General features: G+C 37.4%; 1 protein-coding gene across 1 annotated transcript in view; it reads left to right on the top strand.

Moving 5' to 3' along the window:
- LOC140139080 (uncharacterized) overlaps positions 1–24,705 on the top strand; it is a 32,709-nt gene that overhangs the window by 6,474 nt on the left and 1,530 nt on the right. The window contains exons 5-12 of the mRNA XM_072160861.1: positions 5,023–5,181; positions 10,260–10,418; positions 11,033–11,149; positions 11,480–11,737; positions 12,022–12,273; positions 13,485–13,756; positions 16,984–17,290; positions 21,002–21,123. Of these exons, the coding sequence (XP_072016962.1) occupies positions 5,023–5,181; positions 10,260–10,418; positions 11,033–11,149; positions 11,480–11,737; positions 12,022–12,273; positions 13,485–13,756; positions 16,984–17,290; positions 21,002–21,123 (1,646 nt within the window). The remainder of the gene's footprint in view (positions 1–5,022; positions 5,182–10,259; positions 10,419–11,032; positions 11,150–11,479; positions 11,738–12,021; positions 12,274–13,484; positions 13,757–16,983; positions 17,291–21,001; positions 21,124–24,705) is intronic.

Raw genomic sequence — 24,705 nt, 5'->3', positions numbered from 1 at the left:
GGGGTAAGATGGTTTTGGCAGTTAAAGTTTGTTTTATTGCTGATTATTGATCTTTGAGTGGTGTAGAAAAAGATTCTGTGGGATGTAAAATCATCACCCTTGGGCAATCCGAGATATTCAAGATGGTCGCTACGTAACTCGGAAATAGCATTCAAATGGTGTTTTAGTGACAAAAGGTATCATACTAAATAACTATAGTGTTGTAGATGGTTAAAGTTTGTTTTTTGCTGATAAATGATCTTTGAATGGTGTAGAATAAGATTCTAGGGGTGTAAAATCGTCACCCTTGGGCAATCCGAGATATTCAAGATGGTCGCCACGTAACTCTGAAATAGCATTCAAATGGTGTTTTAGTGACAAAGGGCATACCAAATAGTGTTTTGGGCAGTTAAAGTTTGTTTTTTCGCTGATAAATGATCTTTGAGTGGTGTAGAATAAGATTCTTGGGGGAGTAAAATTGTCACCCTTGGGCAATCCGAGATATTCAAAATGGCCGACACGAAACTCTAAAATAGCATTCAAATGGTGTTTTAGTGACAAAAGGTATCATAGTGTTTTGCTGATAAATGATCTTTGAGTGGTGTAGAATAAGATTATAGGAGGTGCAAAATCGTCACCCTTGGATAATTCGAGGTATTCAAAATGGCCGACACTTAACTCTGAAATAGCATTCAAATGATTTTTTTAGTGACAAAACAAATAATTATAGTGTTTTTAGAGCGTAATATTGGTAGTTTTGACTCAATATGTAATATATGCATGTGGATTATGAACTGACATACTTCAGTGATCCCAAATTGCAATGATAGCGTCCCATAAGTCGTGAAACATATGCTCACTGTAACTGTTTTTTCTTAACATATTGAATGGTTTGCACAGAATATTATACTCATACGTTTCTTGTTATTTAACAACACAACTTCATTCTTAACCATTTGCATCAAGTTTTACTTTGCTCTTTCAGAGCATTTTAGCAATAGAATACATCATCATCATCATAATCATCATCCTTTGGCTGCGGAGCAGGCGACTACAAGTTTCCTCCAGCTACATCGGTCTTGAGCCATTGCTGATAGTTGACCTTGACTCAGCATGGTGTCCATATCCCCCAAAAGACACTGGATGTATTTCCAGAACAAGGTTCGTTGCCGTCCGGGTTTCCTCTTGCCATGAGTTGGGACATCCAATGCATACTGTTTTACTGGCTCATCGTCAGGCAAGCAGAGTATATGCCCTACAAATTTCAGTTGACGAGTCCTGGCTTTCTCAACAAGTGGCGCTGTCTCTGTCAGATTGTAGATAGTAGAATTTGGTACTCTTGATGTTCAGCATAATACGGTAGCAGGATGTGCCAAATAAGTTGATTTTACTTTCCACATCCTTAGAGATAACCCACGACTCACAGCCGTATAAAAAACTGCGTGACGCAGGCTGTGTGAAAACAGTTTAACCTTGGTGGAAATTGGGATGGTAGGACTTTTCCACAGTTGCTCTAATTTCCAGAAGGCTGTCCAAGCAAGAGATTTCCGTCTCTTTAGGTCACTAGCACTGGACCCCATCATGGAGCCTAGTTATCTGAAGTCGGTTACATGCTTAATGGGATTTCCGTACACTTGTAGAGGAGGCTGGGGTTGACAGTTGATGGTCATATACTCTGTTTTGGGTGCGCTGATTATAAGTCCAAGGTCTGCTGCGGTATTTGCGGTCCTGGAGAGCTAAGACTGGGCCGGTCCGTGGGGTGGAAGACTCAAGGAGAGCGATATCATCAGAAAAGTCCAGGTTATTTAGCAATTTGGCAGGATATCTTCTTGATCGACGAGGACAGGTCACAGCTCCGGGTCCAGACGCTTTTCCCAAAAGGTAGTCAACAATGATAATAAAGAGAAAAGGAGCCTTGCAGAACTCCTGTTGTTACATCGAAGGGTTCAGAGATGCCCCCGTCAACCATAACTGCACTGCTGGAGTTACTGTAAATTACCTTTATGGCACTGACCAAAGTGCTTGGAATGCCGTAGTGACACAATATTGACAACATTACTGTTCTGCTACTGGAATCGAAGGCCTTCTTAAAGTCAACGAAGGTAACTGTCAAGAGGAGCTGGTATTCCTTAAAGCCTTCCATAATTCTTCTCAGTATATGGATCTGCTGTGCGCAGCTGCTTCCTGGTCTGAAACCAACCTGGTTGCTTCTCAGCAAGGGGTCTACATGAGGCCGGATTCGTTTTAAAAGGACCATTTTGTAGACTTTTGAACAGCAGCTATCGACATGAGTAATATGCGTCTATAGTTGATCATCAAAGAAAGGTCACCTTTCTTTGGCAATGGCATAAAAACATTGGTGATCCATTGGCGTGGTGGAGATAGTGTAGTGTTAACTTCTGTCACTCAACACACTCCCTTGGAAAAGGTTGTTCAAAATGTGTTATATTTCTACCTTTCATATCGGTGGTGGCCATCTTGGATTTTGTATGCGATTGTGAAGAAGTAAAATGTCAAACTGGATCTGCTTAATTCTAGAGTGTACATTAATTATTGTAAGGAACAAAATCTGGCAACAGAACTTTACCTAATGGTTTTTGCTTATGACGTTACACAGCGGCCACTTTAAATTACTTGAATTGTGAGAGTGTCACATTTAAAACTGTACATAATTTATATCTAAACCATCCAAAAGGCTCCCATAAATTTTGGCGTCCCTCAGGGGTCAATCCTTGGCCCCCTGTTTTTTACAATTTATATAAATGACCTCTCTAACCACCTTAAGAGTACTGATTCCAAGGTCTATTTATATGCTGATGATACAGCCATGTTTGTAAAGGGTAAATCAGTCGAAGAGATTTTAATAGAACTCTTAATTCAGAGCTGGATCATATTTCTAAATGGTTGCAGAATAACTACCTCACTTTGAATGTCAAAAAAACCAAATCCATGTTGTTTGCAACTCAACACAAATTAGGCAGGACCGAAGAGTCTCTCAATGTTTATATCAAAAACGACTCCATCGAAAATGTAAATTGTTTTAAATATCTTGGCATTTGGTTAGACCCCTCTCTCACTTGGAGTGTTAACACCGATTATTGGTCTCTAAAATAAACAAACGTATCGGTTTGCTTAGGCGTGTTCGCAATATCCTCCCGCAACACACACTGAATTTGCTTTTTAAATCACTTATTGTCCCTCATTTCGACTATTGTGACGTTGTATGGGGGAATGCATGCGAGACTTATCTTTCTAAAATTGACAAACTTCAAAATGCAGCTGGTAAGATAATTCTCGGTCTTCCTCGTAGGTATCCTACCAACGTTTTGCTTCACACCCTTGGGTGGGAAAAGCTTCATGATCGTCGCTCCATTCATTTGAATGTCATGGTTTTCAAAAGTCTTACATGCAGTCTTCCTTCCAACCTGTGCAATATTTTTAATCATGTTCATAAAACCCATAACCACATGACGAGAGCATGCTCTCAGGGAAATCTGGTCCCCCCTTCATGCAAAAATAATTCTGACAAACGCAAATTTATTTCAAGAGGGGTGATGTCTTTTAATGAATTACCTCAAATAGCAAAAAATCCCCTTCCAGTAAGTCAAAGAGTGATAATCAGCAAAGAAAACTACTTTAACTGGCAAAACCATCTAACCTTGCTCTGCCACCGGACTATAATGTGCTAATTATCCACATTTACGCTGAAAATTTACTCGTTTTCTAACTTCCCAGCAAACACAAAACGTTTTCGACATCATTCGCAAAAGGTAATAAAATGTTGTCAGAAAACGTTTAAATGTCGGGTTATATAAAGGGTATATCAAGGGTATAAAACGTTTTCGTAACATTAAATAAAAATCATTTTTGATAATCTACTGCTCAGCAAACAAAAATGTTTTACAGAAAATGTATAAATGTCGGGTTATATAAAGGGCATAAAAACGTTTTAATAACATTCCAAAAACATTTTTGAAAACTTGATACAAAACATTTTAAACAGAATGTTAGTTTGGGGTTGAAAAAATATTTTGCGAAAAATGTTTGCCCAAAATATTTGCAATAACGTTTTAAAAACGTTTTCATGACCTTCATATAACCCGACATTTAAATGTTATTAAAACGTCTTGAAAAAAACCTTTTAAGAACATTTCTGTGTTTGCTGGGTGCAAATATTTTAACATAATGTTATTTAAGTGTTGACAAAATATTTGGCAAACAATATTTACAAAACTAGTTTACAATACCATTTTTGAAAACATTAAACAAATATTGTTGTAGTGTGTTTTCAAACAAAACGTTTTAAAACGTTTTCATGACCTTTATATAACCCGACAATTTAATGTTATTAAAACGTTTTTATGTAAACCAAAAGCCAAAATATAACTTATTAAAAACGTTTTAAAAACGTTTTTGTGTTAGCTGGGTTAGCTGCATAAAGGTGACGATATTTGAATCAATGTGTATGTAAGTTTGAAGACAATCCATATCCTAAACTAATAAGGTTCCCCTCTTAAAATGGACACTCTGTTCCTGATGAAATAAGTAGGTGTGGCGTGGTTCCTCAACGTGTGTGTCGCTGTAGCTGCAGTTGAAAAACGCTGTAGCAATATTTTTATACTCAAACTTAGGTAAACGGCGCGCTAATACGTTTTACGTAGTATTTTATTCTGATAAACAGAGAACAGAACTTTTTCAGTTTTATTTCAAGAAGTCAGTCAGACTCTATGGTCAGAAATGTATTATATTCTTACAGCATATTACACAGCAGGGATTTCAACTCAACAAAATCCAAACAAGGCCTAATGTAAAAGAATGTTATTCATTTCCCTGTGTTAATGACAGGAGATGCAGCGTGGAGAAACGGCTTCAATTACAAAAAGGATGCATAAATAATATCTGAAAAAAAACACATTGTTTTGTTGTACCATCACAAACCTTTTTATGGGACACCTTGTGTTTAGAAACGCGTTACTCTTATTCTTTATAACGTCATGTGAACTTATTTAACAGTCATTTTTTATGAATATGTTATAATTGCAGCTGCCGATCCTGAATTGGACGCCTGCTCAAGTCAGCCCTGTAAGAACAATGGCGTATGCTACAATGGTTACAATCATCATGCTGACACCGACGCTTTTGTGATTCAGTATACCTGCGTTTGCCCACTGAATTTCAGTGGAACTAATTGTGAAATTGAGAGTAAGTTTTTAATTACTATCCATTATTTGTTTTCGGTGCCCTCTTTCATTTACTGTAACTATAGCGCATAAAAATCTCATCTATTTTAATGACTTTCTCATGTATCGTTAACAAGGAGGCAGGCGCGTAGCAAGCGGGGGGACAGGGTGGACGAAGTCCATGGGCCCCGAGGGTTCAGGGGCCCCGAGCACAAAAGCGAAAATTAAATAAGGGCTGATAATGGAGAGCAGGGCCGGATTTTTATACCATTGGGCCAGATGGGCCCGGATCCAGGACAACTTTGGGCCCCAAAATTGCCCTATGCATCTTTCTTTAAACCCCAATAACAGCATGTTTTTTGGTCAAAATAGGGCACATTCAAATACCAAATTTTATGTTGATCTGGGGCCAAAATAATCTGAAATTTATTTGAACAAAATATGTTAGTCCCAGCTTGGTCCCCCATTAGTTAAACCAAAACTTGGCCACTGACTTGAGTGCACATACCTTCCTCAGCACGTGAGTTCGAGCCTCCAAATTTTGGCCTGGCCCAGGGCCCCAATAATGTAGGCTAAATCCGGCCCTGGTTAAAAGGGCCCGTACTGCTCCTTGTCCATGGGCCCCTGATGCTCTTGCTACGCCCCTGCAAGGAGGTGGTGGATTATTCGCCCGGGGGGCACATCAAAAAAATTTGGTGGATATGCTCCCCCGGAATTTTGAGGTGGTGGGTCTTTGGGAGCTGGCGGCGTACCGGTAAAAGGGGGTCTTTTAGAGCTGCGAACCGGGCTGCGAACAAGTAAAATGGGGACTTTTGGAGCTGCGAACAGTCAAAATCAAGGGTCTTTCTTAGCTTTTTGGTTGACAATCGCCCCCCCGGATTATTAGCTTCGCATACACGACAAGGTAACAAAGATCGCATCAGAAGTTTTACACCACATTGAATTTAAGGTTTTAACCTTCCAATTATGGAAACTTTTAGGCCTCATAACTGCTAAATAAATTGTTGGTCTAAAGTATTTTAAAGTATACATAGAATGGCAAAAATTTGACGAATCCTTTTCTTCAGTAAAATTCTGTTTATTAATTTTTAAAAACTAGATATAAAAATCTAGGAACCCGGTTTGTTAACCACTTTGAGAATTATCACCAAAAAAGGTTAAACAGTTATAAATTTTGTAAAAGCAATCATAAAAATGCACGATTTTTGACCATATTGCAACCATTTTTGGTCCAATAGACTGTTCATAAATACTTTGGTGGGGGGACTGGGCAAAGTGTGGGGGACACAAAAAGTTTTGAGTTGCCCAAAGGGGGGACACCAAAAAGTTTTGGTTACTAAAGGAGGGGGTTCAAAAAAGTTTTAAACAAGAAAATACCAAAAGAACAAGAGCATACAACTACGCGCGCATATGTACCAATAAAGCCCTTTTTACCTTGATTTATGCCCAAAAATAGTGTAAAATACATTTTTGGCGCGCTACGCGCGCTCATTACCGGTATCCCATTAAAACCTTTTTGGAATCTCAAAGACTTTACATGTATTCTACATTCGCTATAAGAAAAGGGAATATGTATGTCATTGTATGTATCCCACTGATAATACCGGGTCAAAATGATGCAACCAGCATTTTTTTTGTATTTGTCCCAAAATTTATTCCCCCCCCCCCTGACCAAGAAAGCTGGCTACACCCCTGATAAACAAGTCTTAAGTATTAAAAATCTTGAGTATGTGCCCAGATGTTGCTCTCAATTTCCAGTAGCATAGCGACGGGGGGCAGGTGGGGGGCATGTGCCCTGGGCGCCACTCTTAGGGCGCGCCGAATTGACCAATTCAGCTTCGATTCTGCGCCCCTCTAAGCGATGAAAGTCTAAATTTTCACGCGCTTCGCGCACATTTCAGGACAAAGTCAATTGAAAGATCAATTTAAGACCGATATTCAACTTCATTATAACCAAAAATAATTAGTGATAGGCCCTATTTGTGCTCCACGCGGATTAATTATTTCAAGAATCGGGAGCGACACCTATCCTTAGCCCTGAGTGTCACAAGCCCTAGCTACCCCACTGTCAATTTCCCTTTTTTGTGTTACTTTTATGTATTCAATTATTAGTTATAAGAATGAAACATAATTGTATTTTCAAAAAATTAGAATGCATAAATTGAAATTAAACTTCATACAAGTCACAGCATGTGAAAAACACGTTTTAGGAAACATACCTATATTGTAAATAAATGTATGAACAAACATGTAGGCCTATAATTGCCGGGTATAATTGTGACTGAGTTGCACAAATGTAGTAGCCCCCCTCCCCAGACTGTTTTTAACCTCTGGGAAAGGGGGGGTCAAAAAAGTTTTTTATGTCTAAAGAGGGGGGTCAAAAAAGTTTTAGGTTCTCTGAAGGGGGTCAAAAAGTTTTGACTCCAAAATTTCCAATTCCCAGCCCCCCCACCAAAGTATTTATGAACGGTCCCTAATTGTTTGTTGGTTTTTTTAATTGAGTTACGTTCTTCCCATACTTTTACATGCGGCATATTTCTTTTGTATGTTATTGTTTTCAAGCGGCGATATTTAAGATATTTCTCGGTTAAATTAATTTTCATTGTAAAAAGGTTATTTTTCTGATTCAAAATGTGCTTTAAATTAATTTAACACTTATAGAAAATATGAATTAAGGTTTTTAATACGTAATTCGCATACTTAGCGCTTAATTTGCATATGTAGTGTTTCTAGACTTTAAATGGCTTTTTCTGCATGTTACGAAATGACGCGTGCTAAAATAGAGGGCGCAGCTTTTCTCAGATTTAGAGGGTAGATCACTTGTTTTATATAGATTGTTATAGAGCGATTTTTGAAGAAAGAAAAAAAGGATGGTAACCAGGAAACGGGTCGATTTTGCAAAAGTTTCCCCGAAAATTAGGGTTTTCGTCATTTCACGAAATCAAAAAAGCTCTCTATACAAACGTAGATATAGATATAAATGACTTAAATACCACAGTTGGCCGCCGTTACCATGGCAACGGTCTCCAAAACAACATTCTCTGCACGCAGAATAAAACGTATTGTGCTGGCACATCACCCCACCAAATATGAAGTCTGTGGGTTAAGTAATTTTAAAAAATCATATGAACCACTTCAGTGTCCCCTTAAGATCACTGTAGACAAAAACCTCATGCGAAATATGAGAAAAGGGTCAAAATTTATACTAGCTTTAGGGCGCTGGGATACTCTCTTAAGGGATCTGGAATGAGCGTTTCGACAGTATTTTGTAGGACATGGGAGCACATCAGACATATTGCATTCTGAATACGAAGAATGTCTTTCTGATGTCAAATAATTTTCATTTTTTGAAATTCACGATATAATACAAATTTTATGACAAATTATTAAAATTTAATATTTTTCACATTTTTGATATATAACAGTCCTCGAAGTAAATTTTATAAATCTAATGATATATTCTTAAAGTATATGTAGCTGGGAGGAAAAGCCGACGATAAATTGAAAATGTTGACCTTTCATATTGAAGATATGGATTTTTTACCCCAAAAGACCTAATATTTTTTGGGTGTTTTGGGAAAAAAATCGGCTTTTCATCCGACCTACATACACTTTAAGTGTAAATCATCAGATTTATAAAGTTTACTTCGAGTACTGTTAAATATCAAAAGTATCAATTTTTAATCATTTGCCATGATAAAATGTGTTTTTAATTGCGAATTTCAAACAATCAAAATTATTTGATATCAGAAGGACATTCTTCGTATTCAGAATGCAATTCGATATGTCTGATGTGCTCTAATGTCCCACAATAAATTCTGTCCAAACGTTCATATCCCATCCCTTAATGTAAAAGAGTGAAAATTCACTCTTTTAGAGTATATTTTCACTCCTACAAAGAGTGACTCTAGGGACCAGTGCTTGAAGAGTGAAAATCACTCTTTGTAAAGAGTGAAAATATTTCACTCTCAAAAGAGTGCTTTCTCACTCTTAAAAAGACTGAAACCCACTCTCAAAAGAGTGGAAATGAAATGACTCTCACTCTAAAAAAAAAGTGGTAATTTACTCTTAATTGAGTAAAAACTAATCAATCTTTTTAGAGTGAATTATATTACTCTCTTGTCACTCGAATATGAGCCAATTTTACTCGATAAGAGTGAAAATCAGTTCACTCTTGACAGGGAGTGAACATTTCACTCTTTTACATTTAGAGAGTAGTATTGGTTTGTTTGTTGTTGTTGTTGGGTTTTTTCGTGGTTTTTGTTTGTTTTTGTTTTTTGTTGTTTTGTTGTTGTTGTTGTTGTTTGCGTGTTTTTTTTGTGTTTTTTTTTGTTTTTTGCTTCTCGACTTATTTTTATTCTGATCTCTGTAAAGCTCAAGTCACACAGTCATTTCCCCCTTCATTTTCAACTGAGGAATTCTATATGATTAATAGCGCCCACCTGTTGTACTTGGAAAATAATGAGAAAATGACTGTGTGAAATGGGAAAATGAAACTCTGGTGTGTTGTCTTTAGGGACATAAAAATGATGTAAAAATAGGAACATGTCCTATTTTCTACAAAGCTTTCTACATGATTGTATTCATTTTAGAGCGTGTGCTCTTCAGGATTCGTCACATAAATTATGAAATCAGGCCTTGCCGTCTAGATTTCAAAGGCGAGTGGTCAATCGCTCGCTACCTTGATGCTAGGCGAGTAATCGAATCACTCGCTAGTGGTCGAATCACTCGCTGTCGAATCACTCTCTAGGTCTGAATCAGTATGACCCACTTACGCACTGCTGACACGCTCTATTTTAGAAATCAAGACTAATTTATTACGATAAATTGAGTACATTGGAAGTGCTAAAACATGAATATATAATTTAGATTCAATTTGGGTGATTCGCAGCGAGCGATATTTATTTGTCTATGGTGAGTGGAAAATCGCTCGCTAGAAATTGAGTTTGGGCGAGCGGTAGCGAGCGAGAGCGATCGCTCGCCTCAAACGGCAAGGCCTGTGAAATACGTGTTTGGATGAAGAAAATGTAAAATAAAGTATAAAACTAACATATTTAGATTAAAATCAAAAGGTAAAATTATCCACCATTCTTGTTCCAGTTGAGCAATCTTGTCAGGAAGCTACCGTAGACATGTGCAGGCATAATATATGTATGAATGGAGGAGTATGCCACAATGCGTATTTCAGTGACGCACAAAGAGTCGAACAGTTTTGTATATGTCCTCTTCATTTTGTTGGACAGTATTGCGAGGTGACTGGTAAGTACAATAGTTTAAAATTAAAATTAAACTCCTTAGAGGATGTCATTTTCTTCGGAAGGGGGTGGGGGAGGGGGAGGGGGTCAATGAATATATTGAAAGGAAAACTGTAAGACATGAAGCCTAAAATTAACATTATGGCAAATCTATAGTGAATTTCAGAAAATATTGAAACACTTGCACTATACCAATAATGACCTGCAGGCATTGTTCATCAGAGTTAAGGGACGCACCATTAGATTCTCAGGGGATGGGAGTTTGGGTCAAGCAGAATTTTTTTTTGGCTTCGGAGAGCACGATTTTTTTTTCGCCGCCTTTGGCGGCGAAGTAATTTTTGTTTCAATTTTAATGTAAATTTTTATACAAATTTGGGTGGGGGAAATTTTTTTTTTACTCATCAGTGAGGCAAAAATTTTTTTTTCGTCTCACTAGTGGGCAAAGTTTTTTCTTCCTCTCACTAGTGGGCGAAGTTTTTTTTTCAAAAAACTCCCATGCCCCCCCTGGAAATCTAATGGTGCGCCCCTAATATACTTCCACCCTCCTAATATTAACCGCGTTTTTTTAAACAGACATTTCTTGTTATATATAATATTTTTAGAATTACTCTTTTGCAGATAATACTCCATGTAGCAGCAATCCTTGTTCAAGCGACTACTTGTGCCGGAATTTTGACGAATTCAACTTCATATGTATATGTAAGAGCACAACTAATGCCTGCGATGTCGAACCAGGTAAGTAATTATTTTATGACAACATAAAAATGTGCGTAGCAATAAATATTAGTCGGTGTATGTCATCGATAACTATATGATGTTGTATTGAGATTAACTGCACCTATAAAGCGATATTGATGGTGACAAACCGCCTTCCCTACCTCTGCTCTTAAATTTTGCACTATGAAATTTAAAGTAACCGTGAAAGTTTTCGCTCTGTAACATAGAATAGAAAGCTATCGATAACAATTTACGTTGAGGTATTTATAACTACAACAATGAAAACTACGTAACGATAAGCAAACTATAACAGGAACTTAAAAATGCCCATGTATTTTTGTTTTTCAGATCCAATACCGAGAGATACATCCCCACCGGTTTTTGTTTACTGTCCAGTAGATACGATTGTAAATGTAGCGTCATTTGGTCAAACAGCCCAGGTCACCTATCTACCCGCACAGGCATTAGACGATAGTGATGTGGTACAAGTATCTTATAGTTATCCGTCAGGATCTACTTTCACTTTTGGGCTAACTTCTGTCACCGCAACGGCAAGAGATGCCAGTGGCAATACTGCACTATGCGGCTTTAACGTCAACGTGACAGGTACAAAGCAATAATTGACGTTATGCCTACTGCATTTGTTACTAAACAGCGTGGTTTTGCATGTGCTACTATTTTGGAATACAATATTAAATTTCCCTTCATCTGTTCATGACTTCTCGCTGACGACGACGATTGATGATGATGATGTCGGTGACGGTATGGTGATGATGATAAAGATGATGATGAAAGGTTGTGATGGTGACGATCATGGTGAAGTGAAGCTAATCGGCCTAATGGCAAAAATTACGATTTTCATAATGAATTATGTTTTTTCAAAATTATAGACGAGCCAGTCTATCTCAATGTAATCATTACCTGCCCGCCTGACCAAGTTATACGCGTACCTTGGTCTGTACGCTCAACGAGGGTCGATTATCCAGCAGCACAAGTAAATGACTTCGGAGGACGAGATCCACTTGAAATATCTTATAAACCTCCGGGACGTGTATTTCCCGTTGGAATCACTACCGTTACTGTTATTGTAACCATTTCAAAAGGACATTTTCGAGTCGGTCAGTTTACAGTTACCGTTCTAAGTAAGTACTTGTGTCATTTAATAGTCCATAGTTGATTTGATAGCTATCAAAGAGATACCTTATACTGTTGCCTATCACAATAGAGGTTAAACATTTTGTTAAAACCCCAGAAGTGATATCAGGACAAAGCTGTGCATGTTGGTACTTGATTGTTTGGATTCCTATGTTGAAAATCCCTTGTAGTACATTAGTATTTTTCTTATGTGTAGTGTATATTGTTGTGGAAAAAATGATCACCTGGACTTTTGATTTTGTGCCTCGGTTTGAAGAAATACTTAATGCTATTGACTAGTAAAGTGCCATTTCATAAGAAACCCCTTTGATACTTTCACAATATGCTTGTTTCATGTTTGCATATATTTTAAAATAAAGAAATAAGAAAAGGTAAATATATGCTTATACCAATTTAGCTCACATTGCTATTTTTAGACTTTGTCAATTCTCGCGATTCACAATACAATGCGCCGACAACGGTTGCTCTTGCTAGTCCAAACTTTGACCTTCAGGGTCGACATCGCTTTCCTAGCTACCATAAGTTTTAACACCAGTGTGATAATAATAATGCTGAAAACAGCTCCACGAAGGATTCCGTGTGATCAATAGATCGAAAATGGATCTACTACAATTATTGTAAACTTCTGTTTAGTGTACATTCGCGTGAAACCTAATTATATTGACATTTACACACACAATGACATGTTCCTGTGTTGAGTTCGTATTACGCGGGCTTTGGATGTCGACATTTTCCCATGATGCACTGCGTATTTCGGCCTTTCCCCAGCTACCGCTGGAGGCGCATCGTATTGTGAATCGACCGAATTTATTTCGTTCCAATGACCGGTCAGAATGGGAAACTTTGAAAATTCATAATTCGAAAAGTTTTTGACCGATTTTGACCATTTTTAAATGGTCAAAATCGGTCAAAAACTTTTCGAATTATGAATTTTCAAAATACTTTTGTTGATGCGTTCTTTCCAGAAAACAATCTTTTGTAGCAATAGGGGCAACATGAAATTATGATGGTCATCCCTAATAATAAGACTGATGATGATTATAATGATGATTATGATGATGATTTATGTGTTCATATGATATTAGCATCGCAGTGTTTATTTATTCAAATTAAAGTATACCGGTATATTGATGAAATTATTTTTGCAAAAAACGGGGAGTGTCATATCTAACACTGAACATTTTCTTATTTATAACAGACGGTCTGGAAGATTGTGACTTTTCAGAACGTGCTGGGTGCGATGATGCGCGTTCCCCAACACCTGAGAAACCTTGGGTTGTCAAAACCAAGTTCTTCCTTTTTAATGGAGGTGATCAAATAGGAAAGGAGTTAAATGACCGTATGAATAAAGATGACTTTTTAAGAGCGGGGTATGATAGCACAAAACCATTGAAGGTTGTTATTCACGGGTTCAGGAGTGCACATACAACAGACTACATAGCAGATTTACGGAAAGCACTTCAGGCAAAGGTATTAAATGAAGAGTTTGTTTCCAAAATCCAATAGCTGTCTTGTGTCATATTTTTCTGGTATATTTAACATTTTAAAGTTTAAATGAAATTTAACGATTAGAATGGATATGTTTGTAATTCTAGCTTATATTCTAACTATTTTTCAACATCATTTTGTCCCCTTAAAATTCTCAAATGCAAAGCTTTAAAATGGCTTTCATTGGATTTAGCTCCTTTTGGAACCAAAAAGAATTTTCTTCTTGTGTTTTTTAAAGATGACCAAAAATTGTTATAACTAACCAATGTTATTACATTGGCAAGGTTACTGCTACTCTTAGCAATATCTTCAAATGAATGTTACACAAAGCAGCCGTTGGAGTCAAACTTGGAACCAAACTCTAATACAACTTAATTTAAATTATTGGTAGCCAGGATTCAGTGTTTAATTAAGTGTTATAATTGTCATAATTAGTAGGGTCATTTTTACGAGAACAGAGGAAAGATCGGTTCTTTGAGTTAATTACAAACAAAGAAATATCTATGTTCTTTACGTAACCTTTGATTTCAAGTTGGTCATGTGACACTTGTGGTCATGGAGTGTGATGCCTGTGAGCAACTTCGGGCAAAATCGAGTCATGTAAGCAGGAGCTAGGGACAAAATGCGCAATCAGCTAATTCACTATTTCATACATAGCGGCGCACAGTGTCGACAGCCAGTGTTATAAATATAAGTTTAATACTCCGTTGGTGAGCGACGGGCGATTGGTATTTCACCGAACGCAAGAAAAGGAGGCCTACCGTATCTGATTGGCTAGAAATCGATAGCTTGATCGCTCAGAGGTGCAGTACAAACTCAAAATGGAGCCATGTATTCAATTCGATTGAAATCGATATTCTATTATTGACGCAGATAAAGAAAGTCGATAATGTACATTGTATTATAGATACAGCAGCTGGATCTTACACGGGTTCCTTTGTATAATTCATTTCTCAAACAGTTGAAAATATTACAATTTTTACTTTGGATTTCAAAATCTTTACTTATACAATGCAGTAAAATATATCCACAGCAAACAGCAAGGCCCCGCTAATTAGTGTATTGCTTTTCGAGTTAGTGTACTGGAAACAAAACCTGTGTTTTACCTGACAACAAATCGAATTTTCTATAATGGCAACACAAGTCGTAGAATAGAAACTATGCGGCAGGCTCTGTGTGATATCTCATATCATGTAAATGGTATGCTTAGCCTGAGTCGCTCGGCCTATCTCGAACAAAGTCGCCATGCGTTGCTTTTGAAAAACGAGAGGATTCGCTGTACTATCACGGCAATTTTTGACACGAAGATATAGGAATGATGACGATGTGCGGCGCCGACGCGCTATTTATCCGCAATCGCGCATTCTACATAATATATGCAAATGATAATTACAAAAAAGAAATATTGCGACCGGGACACGTAATTTCTTTCTGTAACCATAATGGGTCGCTTACTTAAGATTTGCCTAGGAACCGCATAGTCCGAGGCAAGGTTCATTATTAATCGGAGATTATACAAGCCAACGTATGGATTCGTGGTAATAGTATATCGTGTTTATGCCATTTATTCGGTAATCAATGCTAACCAAACGCCTTTCTGGCAGAACGGCTCGTAGCATAATGGTATAGCCTCTGGGCTATGGAGCCATAACATGCGGGTTTGAATTCTGGTATTATTTAAATTTTAATAAATTTATTTTTATTGTGTTAAGTAGTTAGTAAGAGGACAAAATAATCTAGCCTCCATATACCTCAGTACTGCGGCCCATTATGGTTGCAGAAAGAAGTTACGTGGTCGGGACTTGAGTCCCGGTCCACTGCGCCGGACATCACATCATGCGGTTATTGTTAACTACATGTATGCCCACAACACAGGGGCAATTGAACCCTACTGGTAGCGCTGTGTTGTAGCTATAGTGGACGAACTAGTTAGCATCATATATCAAAAAGTATAAAAGCTATGATTTTAGTACTTGCTCTATGTTTCAATTACTTATTCTTTTCCAAATATCTGAATCTTCAACCCTGTACAAGCTTTAATAATGGGGAACATACATTTTATTAAAAAGAAATCCTACCATCTATCCAAACTCGCCGTGTTATTCCAATGCACATTTTGCTTCACCGGGCAGCCATTTTTTGGTCGTATTGGAAGATTGGTGTCATAAAACCGCCATAGGTACAAATTTAGTACTCTCTGTCAATCAAGTATGGCTTATTCTCTACATGTCAATCTTTAAATAATTGGCATAGTCCTTATAATAACGGTGGTCCGCCTTGATGAGTAAATGACAGCAAACAGCTGCCTTTCAGTGAAAAATACCCTAAAAGCTCGATCAGCAGAGCTCAGTCGTACATGTCAATAGCGTCATTATCGATTGGATTAGTCGTCCGTAGCGGACAATTCGGTCGCTCATTGGATTAATATTATCAGGTGGTAATAAATTTGCATTGAACAATAGATTACTATGTAATGGTTTAGTACTGCATATATCGATTTAATCTTCAATAAGCGGGTTTATGGCTGGAAAGGTCACGGTGAATTTGCCGTGGACGTGACTGCACTATGCTATACATACTCCGGGTATTCCTCGGTCCAATTATCCGGTTCTGGGCATCGGATATTAGCCTAGATTTATGGGTTTAATATCGAGGCAATCTTGACACCAGTGCTTTGTAGCCAGTGCGCTTCTGCGTGCATATTTTGGTTCAAAATTTGGCGGGTATGTCTTCAATTCTTCAATGGATTGCCAATGGGTGTATTCGGAAATGCTTCAAAAGATTCGAATGTAACGACAAACATTTTCAGAATGATATTACTGAAACCCATAATGGTATGAAACCCATTATGGTCATTTCCTTCAATAACATGGACTTTGGAGTTGCGTTCAGATTGTATTGTTCAATGCCCCCAAATATAAATAAAGAACAACGTTCAATAACTAAATAACTAAAGTGCCTTGCGACCACATTATTTAGACAAATAATTTGGCCTGAAAACCTCCGGCACGGAAGTATTTTATTTTTAAGGACTGCTCTTGTTTTCCAGTGTAATGTAATGACATTGTTCATTATTTTGCTGTGAATCCATGAGTATAGGAATATATATCTAGCTTTGGCAATTTTGATATAGGTGACTGTAACACTTTTAGTTGCTCAGGAAACAGCATCTAGAATACAACACCGTTTTCAATTTATCTTCCAAACAGGGCACATACAATGTGATTGCGGTCTGCTGGGAAAACGGAGCAAAAGGACGCTTCATTGATTTCAATATCGATTTTCCAACTTTTGATATCAGCATTCCATTCTGGCGCGACTACTTACAAGCTGCTCAAAATACTCGACTTGTTGCAAAACAATTGCAACTCATGCTTGAAGCACTGCATATCCAAACCAACTTGACTTATGCCAATGTCCACTTGATTGGTCATAGTCTGGGAGCCCAAGTGTCTGGATTGGCAGGGGCAATGATAAAGTCTGAAACCAATCAAGCATTGATTGGACGGATAACAGGTAAAACATACTTAATTGCAGCTGTTGAGATATATTGTACTAGTGAATGTTTATTAGTGAATTGTCGTCGCCCTCATATATTGTCGTCACCCTCAAAACCCGTGTGAAGGTAGTGGGGATTTAGTAGGGTCATATATAACAATTCCATGGCCGTGGAGAGCTAAGGTTCGTTTCTCAGTTGATTTATCTTCTTTGAAGGTTAATTTAAAAATATAGTTGGGTGCCCTTCGCGAAAATGCGGGGAAATCCTTGAAAGCGATGTTGCAAATTGTGTTTTCAATGGTTTAGCCTACATTGCTACTACATATCATATGGTTTTCAGAGGTTCTTTTGGTCAAGGAATGTCGATTTGATGATTTGACCTATTTTTGACTGTCAAATCCAAGATGGCCGGCGATATTCATTTCACAAAAGCCCGTTTTACCGACCTACTAGAGTGCAGCAGATATATATATAATAAATAGTGGTATTTTTAGTAAGAAATGTCATTCTGTATTGGGTCCTAGTCAGGACTCCATATCATTATCAAGCTTAAGTCCAGGAAGTGGCTCCACTCGCCATCCTCAAGATGGAAGCCTAGTCATGAGGTTTTATTATTCGGTTGATCCCCTTGCTTCCGGTTAAATAGATTTTAACCACAATAATGACGGCATGTTTAAAAGTCACCCAGTTTCTATACAAGAGACAGAAACAGGTTTTCAAAGCTCTTTTTAGAACCACAAGACCTTCCAAAATGACAAAAATGGTTGGAAAAGTCTTTTTTGCTTCATTGTTTATAGTTTTAAATATTATGCAACATTCACCAAGAAGCAAGATTTCGGTTTTGAAAAGTATTTCTTTTTGGAAACCAAGATAAGGTTTCGCAACTATAGTGTGTCCCCCCAAAAAAACAGAACCCTCCTTGCGCCCTCTTTTACTCCTATTTCTGGAAAGTTAATCAAATATATTTTGGTATGTTAAAAAATCTTTATTCGTTAGCTTTAATAAACCGAAAGAAATATTTCAATCGGCTCACAAGTTTTGAAGATATGCTCTTTTAAAGAAATGTACCCGGTTTTACTCTGTCCACGGAGGAGGTTTGGCTACTTCAAAGATTGAAAGGAGTACACGTACCATGCATGAATATCAAGCATTCTTCAAGGATGGTTGCCTCCTTGACGAATACAGGTTTCAGCTATGGTCCTCATTGCATTGCCTACCCTACGGTTGCGAAGATGTTGGATTCTAGCTGGTGATCCTCGCTCATAGTAAATACGTTCCAAAGCCTAATGCTATTATTTATCCATGTCATTAACCGTGTGTTTTGTTTTAATATTTGATGTAGCCAAATCTCATCCGTGGACAGAGTGAAAAACGGGTACATTTCTTAAAGAAGGCATATCTTCACAAATAGTGAGCCGATTGAAATTATTGTTTCAGTTTATTAAAGCTAACGATTTATGGTTTCTTTGATCAACTTTTCAGAAATACGAGAAAAAGAGGGCGCAATGAAGTTTCTGTTTTTATTGGGACACCCTGTATAATGCTATAAGTCATAGATTTCCAATCTGCTAAATTTTGCTTGGTTTTAGTTCCATTACCGGGGTTTATTCCTTTGCCTTTTTTTTTTAAACTGTGGTTCCTCAAAGTCCTCGTGATCCGATGATTTCCGAGTGGAAATGTTCTGTTCTGGTTGTTATTTGCTTCACACCTAAGTATAACATCAGGGTTTGAAAAAAAATATACTGTACCAAGCATTATAGTTTTCTTCTGACATTTACTGACAAAATGAAAATTATTACTTTTCATTTGACCGAAAATATTAATTTTATGTTGAAAAGGTGTAACTCAAAATTTTGCTCATTTCAACACCAAATTCGATCTTTTGCCTCATTAAAGGGCAGGTCTATTGCAAAAACAACATCATATCATTGGCAAGCTATTATTATGAGGACAATGAAAATGACTCCTTTTTTGAGAAAATAAGACGTTTAAAACTGATATTACCCAAAAACCAACTTAAGCGGCGAGTTCCTTCGAACGAGACAGATTTGGCCTAGAAAAAAGGTGACGACGTATACTGTTGTTGTTCACAGAAAAAAACCCTCCAACTTAAGTATTACAAATTTAATGGTTTTTAAACATATGGATAAAATCAGCCGCTTCTTTTTTGATATATTAGTAAATTGTGATATTACAATGTATATGTATATCAATATCATGAGAAATATCAGGCCTAAAAAATTAATACATAATTTGAGCTTAGAATTTCATCTGAGACTAGCATATAAACCGTATTAAGTCCACAAACTCATGTATCTGATTTTCCTGTATATTGCAATGCTATAGTTTAATATTATAGTTTCAGTTGGATGAAATATTACAAAGCAAACGCATAGTAACAATACTGGTGGGCTTTGTTTCCGAAATGAGAACAATAGTCTGCATATTGTTATGCAGCATTGTTATGGTAAATGATAGTACAACTCATTGTTGCTAATGTCAAACTTGTCAAAGTGATTGTGGGGAAGAACACGCACGAGGCTGAACTTTACCCACGCAATTTCTCCTTTTTCAGGAGAAATACGCATAAAAATTGCAACAAGTGTCAACTTGTTAAATAATTATTTTTTCGAATAGAGATAAACTTGTTTTTGCAATAGACATGCCCTTTAAATGACTGAGTGAGCCTTGTACAACAATAGATATCAGTTGACCACCGTTCTGAGTTACTCCTCTTTTCGCCAAACGGCAAGAGTTTCTAGAATGCTGCTAAAATAAGAAAACTTTTAATGCTAATTTATTGCACATTCTAGGGAAGCGTGGTTACCTTTTTTTAAATAGCCGAGTGAGAGGATTTTCAGTGAAATATTTTTTGTGTCAAAATTGAAGCATCCTATGTATAAAAGAATATATGAATATTTACTGCACATCATATATAACGATTCGTGATACCCAATTGTGGCATATTTGATGTCGTTTAAGAGGCAGATAATTTCATTTCAAAATATTTTTTTAATTGAGCAAGAATAAGGATAGAAGAAACGTTGAAAATTATATGTAAAAATTACATTAGACCCCACCAAAGATTACTGTTTCCTTTTTATCTTTTATTTCCTGAAAAAATTGGGGTCTAATGTGGATGTTTTAAATAAATGATAAAAACATCGAACGTATATACAAGAAAAATAGCTAAAAATGGTAGGCTGACTGGGCTCCATACATCGCAACCGACGCGATGTACAGAGCACGTGGCCGAAATCAAAATCGATTTATGTGTATAATAGTAGGCCTACCCTCGTATTAATTGTCTGTATGCGCTTGAGAATTCAACAATATAAATAATGGTAGCTCTATTATGATACACATTAATATTTTAAGCAGATAAAATTCCAAAATATGGTACGTTTTCTGTCTTTGCTTGTCACGTGGTATGTTGAAGTAATGAAGTTGCGATTATATGTTTGAATTTTCACGATGACACCAATAAGTCCTCGAGCGGTCTAAGGCGCTGGTGATATGATATGTCGATACTGTATATACATGATAGCGGCGCAGTGCAGCGTGGGTTCGAGCCCCGCCTCTGCCGAACTAAATTTCCTTTGTTTTTTTTATTTCATATTATGTTAGGGAAATGTGGCTGGGAGAATGTATGTATGGCGAAGAGTGGTGTGGTTCTGAGTGTAGTTACTATAAATAAATAGGCTTCATTTGTTTTCACATTCTCAACAGGTTTGGACTCAGCAGGGCCCGTATTTGACAAACTTACTGCACAATGTCGATTAGATAAATCCGATGCCATGTTTGTTGATGCAATACATACCGACTCCCAGCTGTTGGGATCAAAAATAGAGGTATGATGATCTTTATAATACGCTGGCGAAGTTACGTAATTAATCGGATTAATTACCATAGCAATAGGTGAAAAAACATATCGCGCTGCACTACAAGCAGGTTACACGCATCACCTGTGTATGTCTGCAATCATAGATTGAATACAATACTGGTCTTTTCAAAGATACTAATCTTACAGGTGCAAGTGATCAGCATAATATGATTTAATGCAGAGGTACCGCGTAAACGTATCAGTGCAGCGCGGTATATTGAAAAATTGTTTTCACCTATTGCTATGGTAGTTAATCCGATTATTAAGTAACTTCGCCAGCGTATATGTGAAATAAACACCAAGTGACAAAAATTAATGTAGAATTCGGGAAGAGGTTCGTTTGAATATTTCAATGTTGTGTTGTTGTTGTTGTTTGGTTGGTTTTTTGTGTGGGGGTGTGAGTTTTTTTGTTTATTTGTTTGTTGTTTTTTTGTCTTTCATAATAGTTTGTTTCACCCTTTGTTTTTCATCTCTCCATAAAATTCATACAGTATTACATGCATCTTTAAATTTCAGTTTATCTTCCAGTAAATACTCCAGTTTATTAAAATTAAATTAAAAGATATGCAATTGATCAATGTTCAGAATATCACAAAATGGTGCATCTTCATCTGGTCAAAAGTTTGGCTCCCGAAACTAATACGCGTGCGGACATGGTAAAGAGGCATTCGTGCAAGCTGAAAATAAAGGTGGCGCTGTTCAGGTCCCCGTAGCTTAAAAGTTAGTCTCAACTTGTGTCAAAAAACCCATTTTAAATTAAATTTTAATCTTTATTTAAGACATTGGTGCTACCAAAATATGAAAAATGGTTTTACATGGGGTAGAAAAACAAACTTACTTTCATGTATATTTACACGTATTTCAAAGGTACTTTATTTAGTGGTGTGCGCCTTGATCTTGGGCGCACACCGCTGAATAATCGCCCCGTTGAAATACGTGTATAAACGCCGGTTTCTTTGCTCGTTTTGAAGCCTTTTGGGCTCGATATTTTAGGATAACCAGTCGATTGCAAATCGATGAAACTTTAACATATGTTTCAATGTATGGTAGTCTTCCACCTCGTTTTTCCGCTACGAGGCTGTGAACAGCGCCCTCACTGTTTTGACATGCTCTAAAGACTGCAAACCTGTTTCTGCCGTTTTTTAATCCGCGGACCTATTTTCTTGATAATGATAAAAATGCGACTTTTTGGCGACTCAAATTCATGTATAGGCTTTACACTTTTATTTAAGCTATAATTCGCTACTCTAGGTATATCAACTCAAAAATAAGCGCAGCAGAAACACGTTATTTAATGTTTCTACATGAATGAGCTTTATTAAAGCATCAAAAATAAAAATAAAACGAATTGAAATCGGTCAATGCATTGTGATGTAGTGTCAATTTTAAGATGCTCATAAATGGAATGCAAATCTTCCACAAATTGCTGTAATGACAAAATTGGCACATTTCGAGATTTTGAAGGCTTATTTGGACGCTTGCTTGAAAAAGCAACGTTAATTTAAGTATCCCAGGTTAATTGCCTATTTTTTCTAACTTCGTCAAAGAAAACAAAATTAAAAAATCTATCATTGAATAATTATAATAAATTAACCAAATATACTATTTTAGCAATTGCGGCCAATCTGCAGACAAATTAAAGCTGAAAAAATGACTAAGTTCAGCTAATTAATGCAAAATTGATGCCAATAGGAAACCGTACATGATATCATTGTTTATATGAACGTATTAAACACGTTAAAATACACCTTTTGGTCTTTGTTTGACATTCATGTCTGTTTCCGTTGCTACCTAGGCGAAATGTCAACCGTGCTAGCATGGTCAACCATGGTCAACCATGGTCAAAACATGGTTGACCATGGTTAACTATGGTCAGCGATGATCAGCCATGGTGGCTTGACCATGGTCAACCATGGTTGCCATGGTCACCATGGTATACCATGGTCGACCATGCTTTAGCATGGCCGAGCATGGTCAGCCATGGTCTTCACCTTACTTGACCATGGTTGACCATGGTCACTTTTAAGTATACCATGGTCAACCATGCTTTATCATGGGTGAGCATGGTCAGCCATGTTCATCACCTCACTTGACCATGGTTGACCATGGTCACTTCAAGTATACCATGGTCAATCATGCTTTAGCATGGGTGAGCATGGTCAGCCATGGTCATCACCTCACCTGACCATGGTCACTTCAAGTAGGCCTATACCATGGTCAACCATGCTTTAGCATGTGTGAGCATGGTCAGCCATGGTCATCACCTCACCTGATCATGGTTGACCATGGTTACTTCAAGTATACCATGGTCAACCATGCTTTAGCATGGCTGAGCATGGTCAGCCATGGTCATCACCTCACCTGACCATGGGAGACAGGCTTAATTGCCTACAGGCTGGATACAGTAGGAGATCAAAATGGCAGCCTGCATGAGCAAAATGGATGGCACACATGTGCTGAGATTGTTTCCGTTCTTACATCTAACATTTGCAGAATAAATGCAAGAGTTTCAATTGAAAGACTTATCAGTTATTGAGGAACCCACTGGAGGTGAAGTTGGTATGGAAACATCCCAAACAACTGTTAAGCTTAAGCAGTGAGTAAAACCTGTAGACTTCAAGCAAGTTAAAGCTAGCTGTGGTATTTCTGTCATGACATGACTTTTGAGTATTGTGCACAAAAACGCGAGCTGCATGCATGCATTATCTGTTCGACAAGCTACAGCTGACTCTTCATGGAAACACCAGATAGAGATCAAGACATGATAACATGGATAATAATGACTCTAGAACATCTCATGCCACAAATTGATGGCTCTGTCAATGATACATATTAATATTGTTATTCTATGCTAATCATGATATGATTGTGTATGTGTAGTATAACTAGTGAAGCAGGCCGGTTTACAGTTAACATGGTTAAAGCCCCACCTGATGATGTAATTAACCCCAAAATAAATGTTACTAGTGTTTTATGGTTTTTAAATCAAGTAAACCACGCAGACGCGCCGGACGCGAGTTGTTAAACGGTGATGAACAACGGTGAAACATGATTGAATCCCTTTCAACAACGACAAGAAGCTAAAGATCGTATAATTCACGATTATTTTACGAGGAATGTCAGCCAATCATTGTCACTAAGCCTTACAAAAACTTCGATGATTTCTCTGTTAATATCAGCAATAACGCTATAGAATAAAACGGCAAAGTTTAGCCGCTACCTAAAAGACACTGAATTCAACTTCTAAGCTTGCATACGCACAAAGGTTCCAGGCATGACGAATTTTACGCGCTCTCGCGTAACGCGTAGTCTCGCTTGCGTTCGCGTATACGCTATACACTGAGTAAAAGTGTGGATTCATCACGGATTAACAACGGTTGGCTCCTGTACAAAGGTATAGGAGGAGTTGTTGGCACCATTGTCATCCATGGTTGACCATGGACAATTTGACCATGGTTGACCATGTTTTTGAAAAATGGCACCACTGCCAACCATGGTTAAACATGAACAGTTTTGACCATGGTTGACCATGGTCAAAAGTTAACCATGC

This window comes from Amphiura filiformis, chromosome 18 (assembly GCF_039555335.1).
Source record: "Amphiura filiformis chromosome 18, Afil_fr2py, whole genome shotgun sequence".
In the NCBI taxonomy this organism is placed as follows: domain Eukaryota; kingdom Metazoa; phylum Echinodermata; class Ophiuroidea; order Amphilepidida; family Amphiuridae; genus Amphiura; species Amphiura filiformis.
This window is presented reverse-complemented; position numbering and strand designations above follow the sequence as displayed.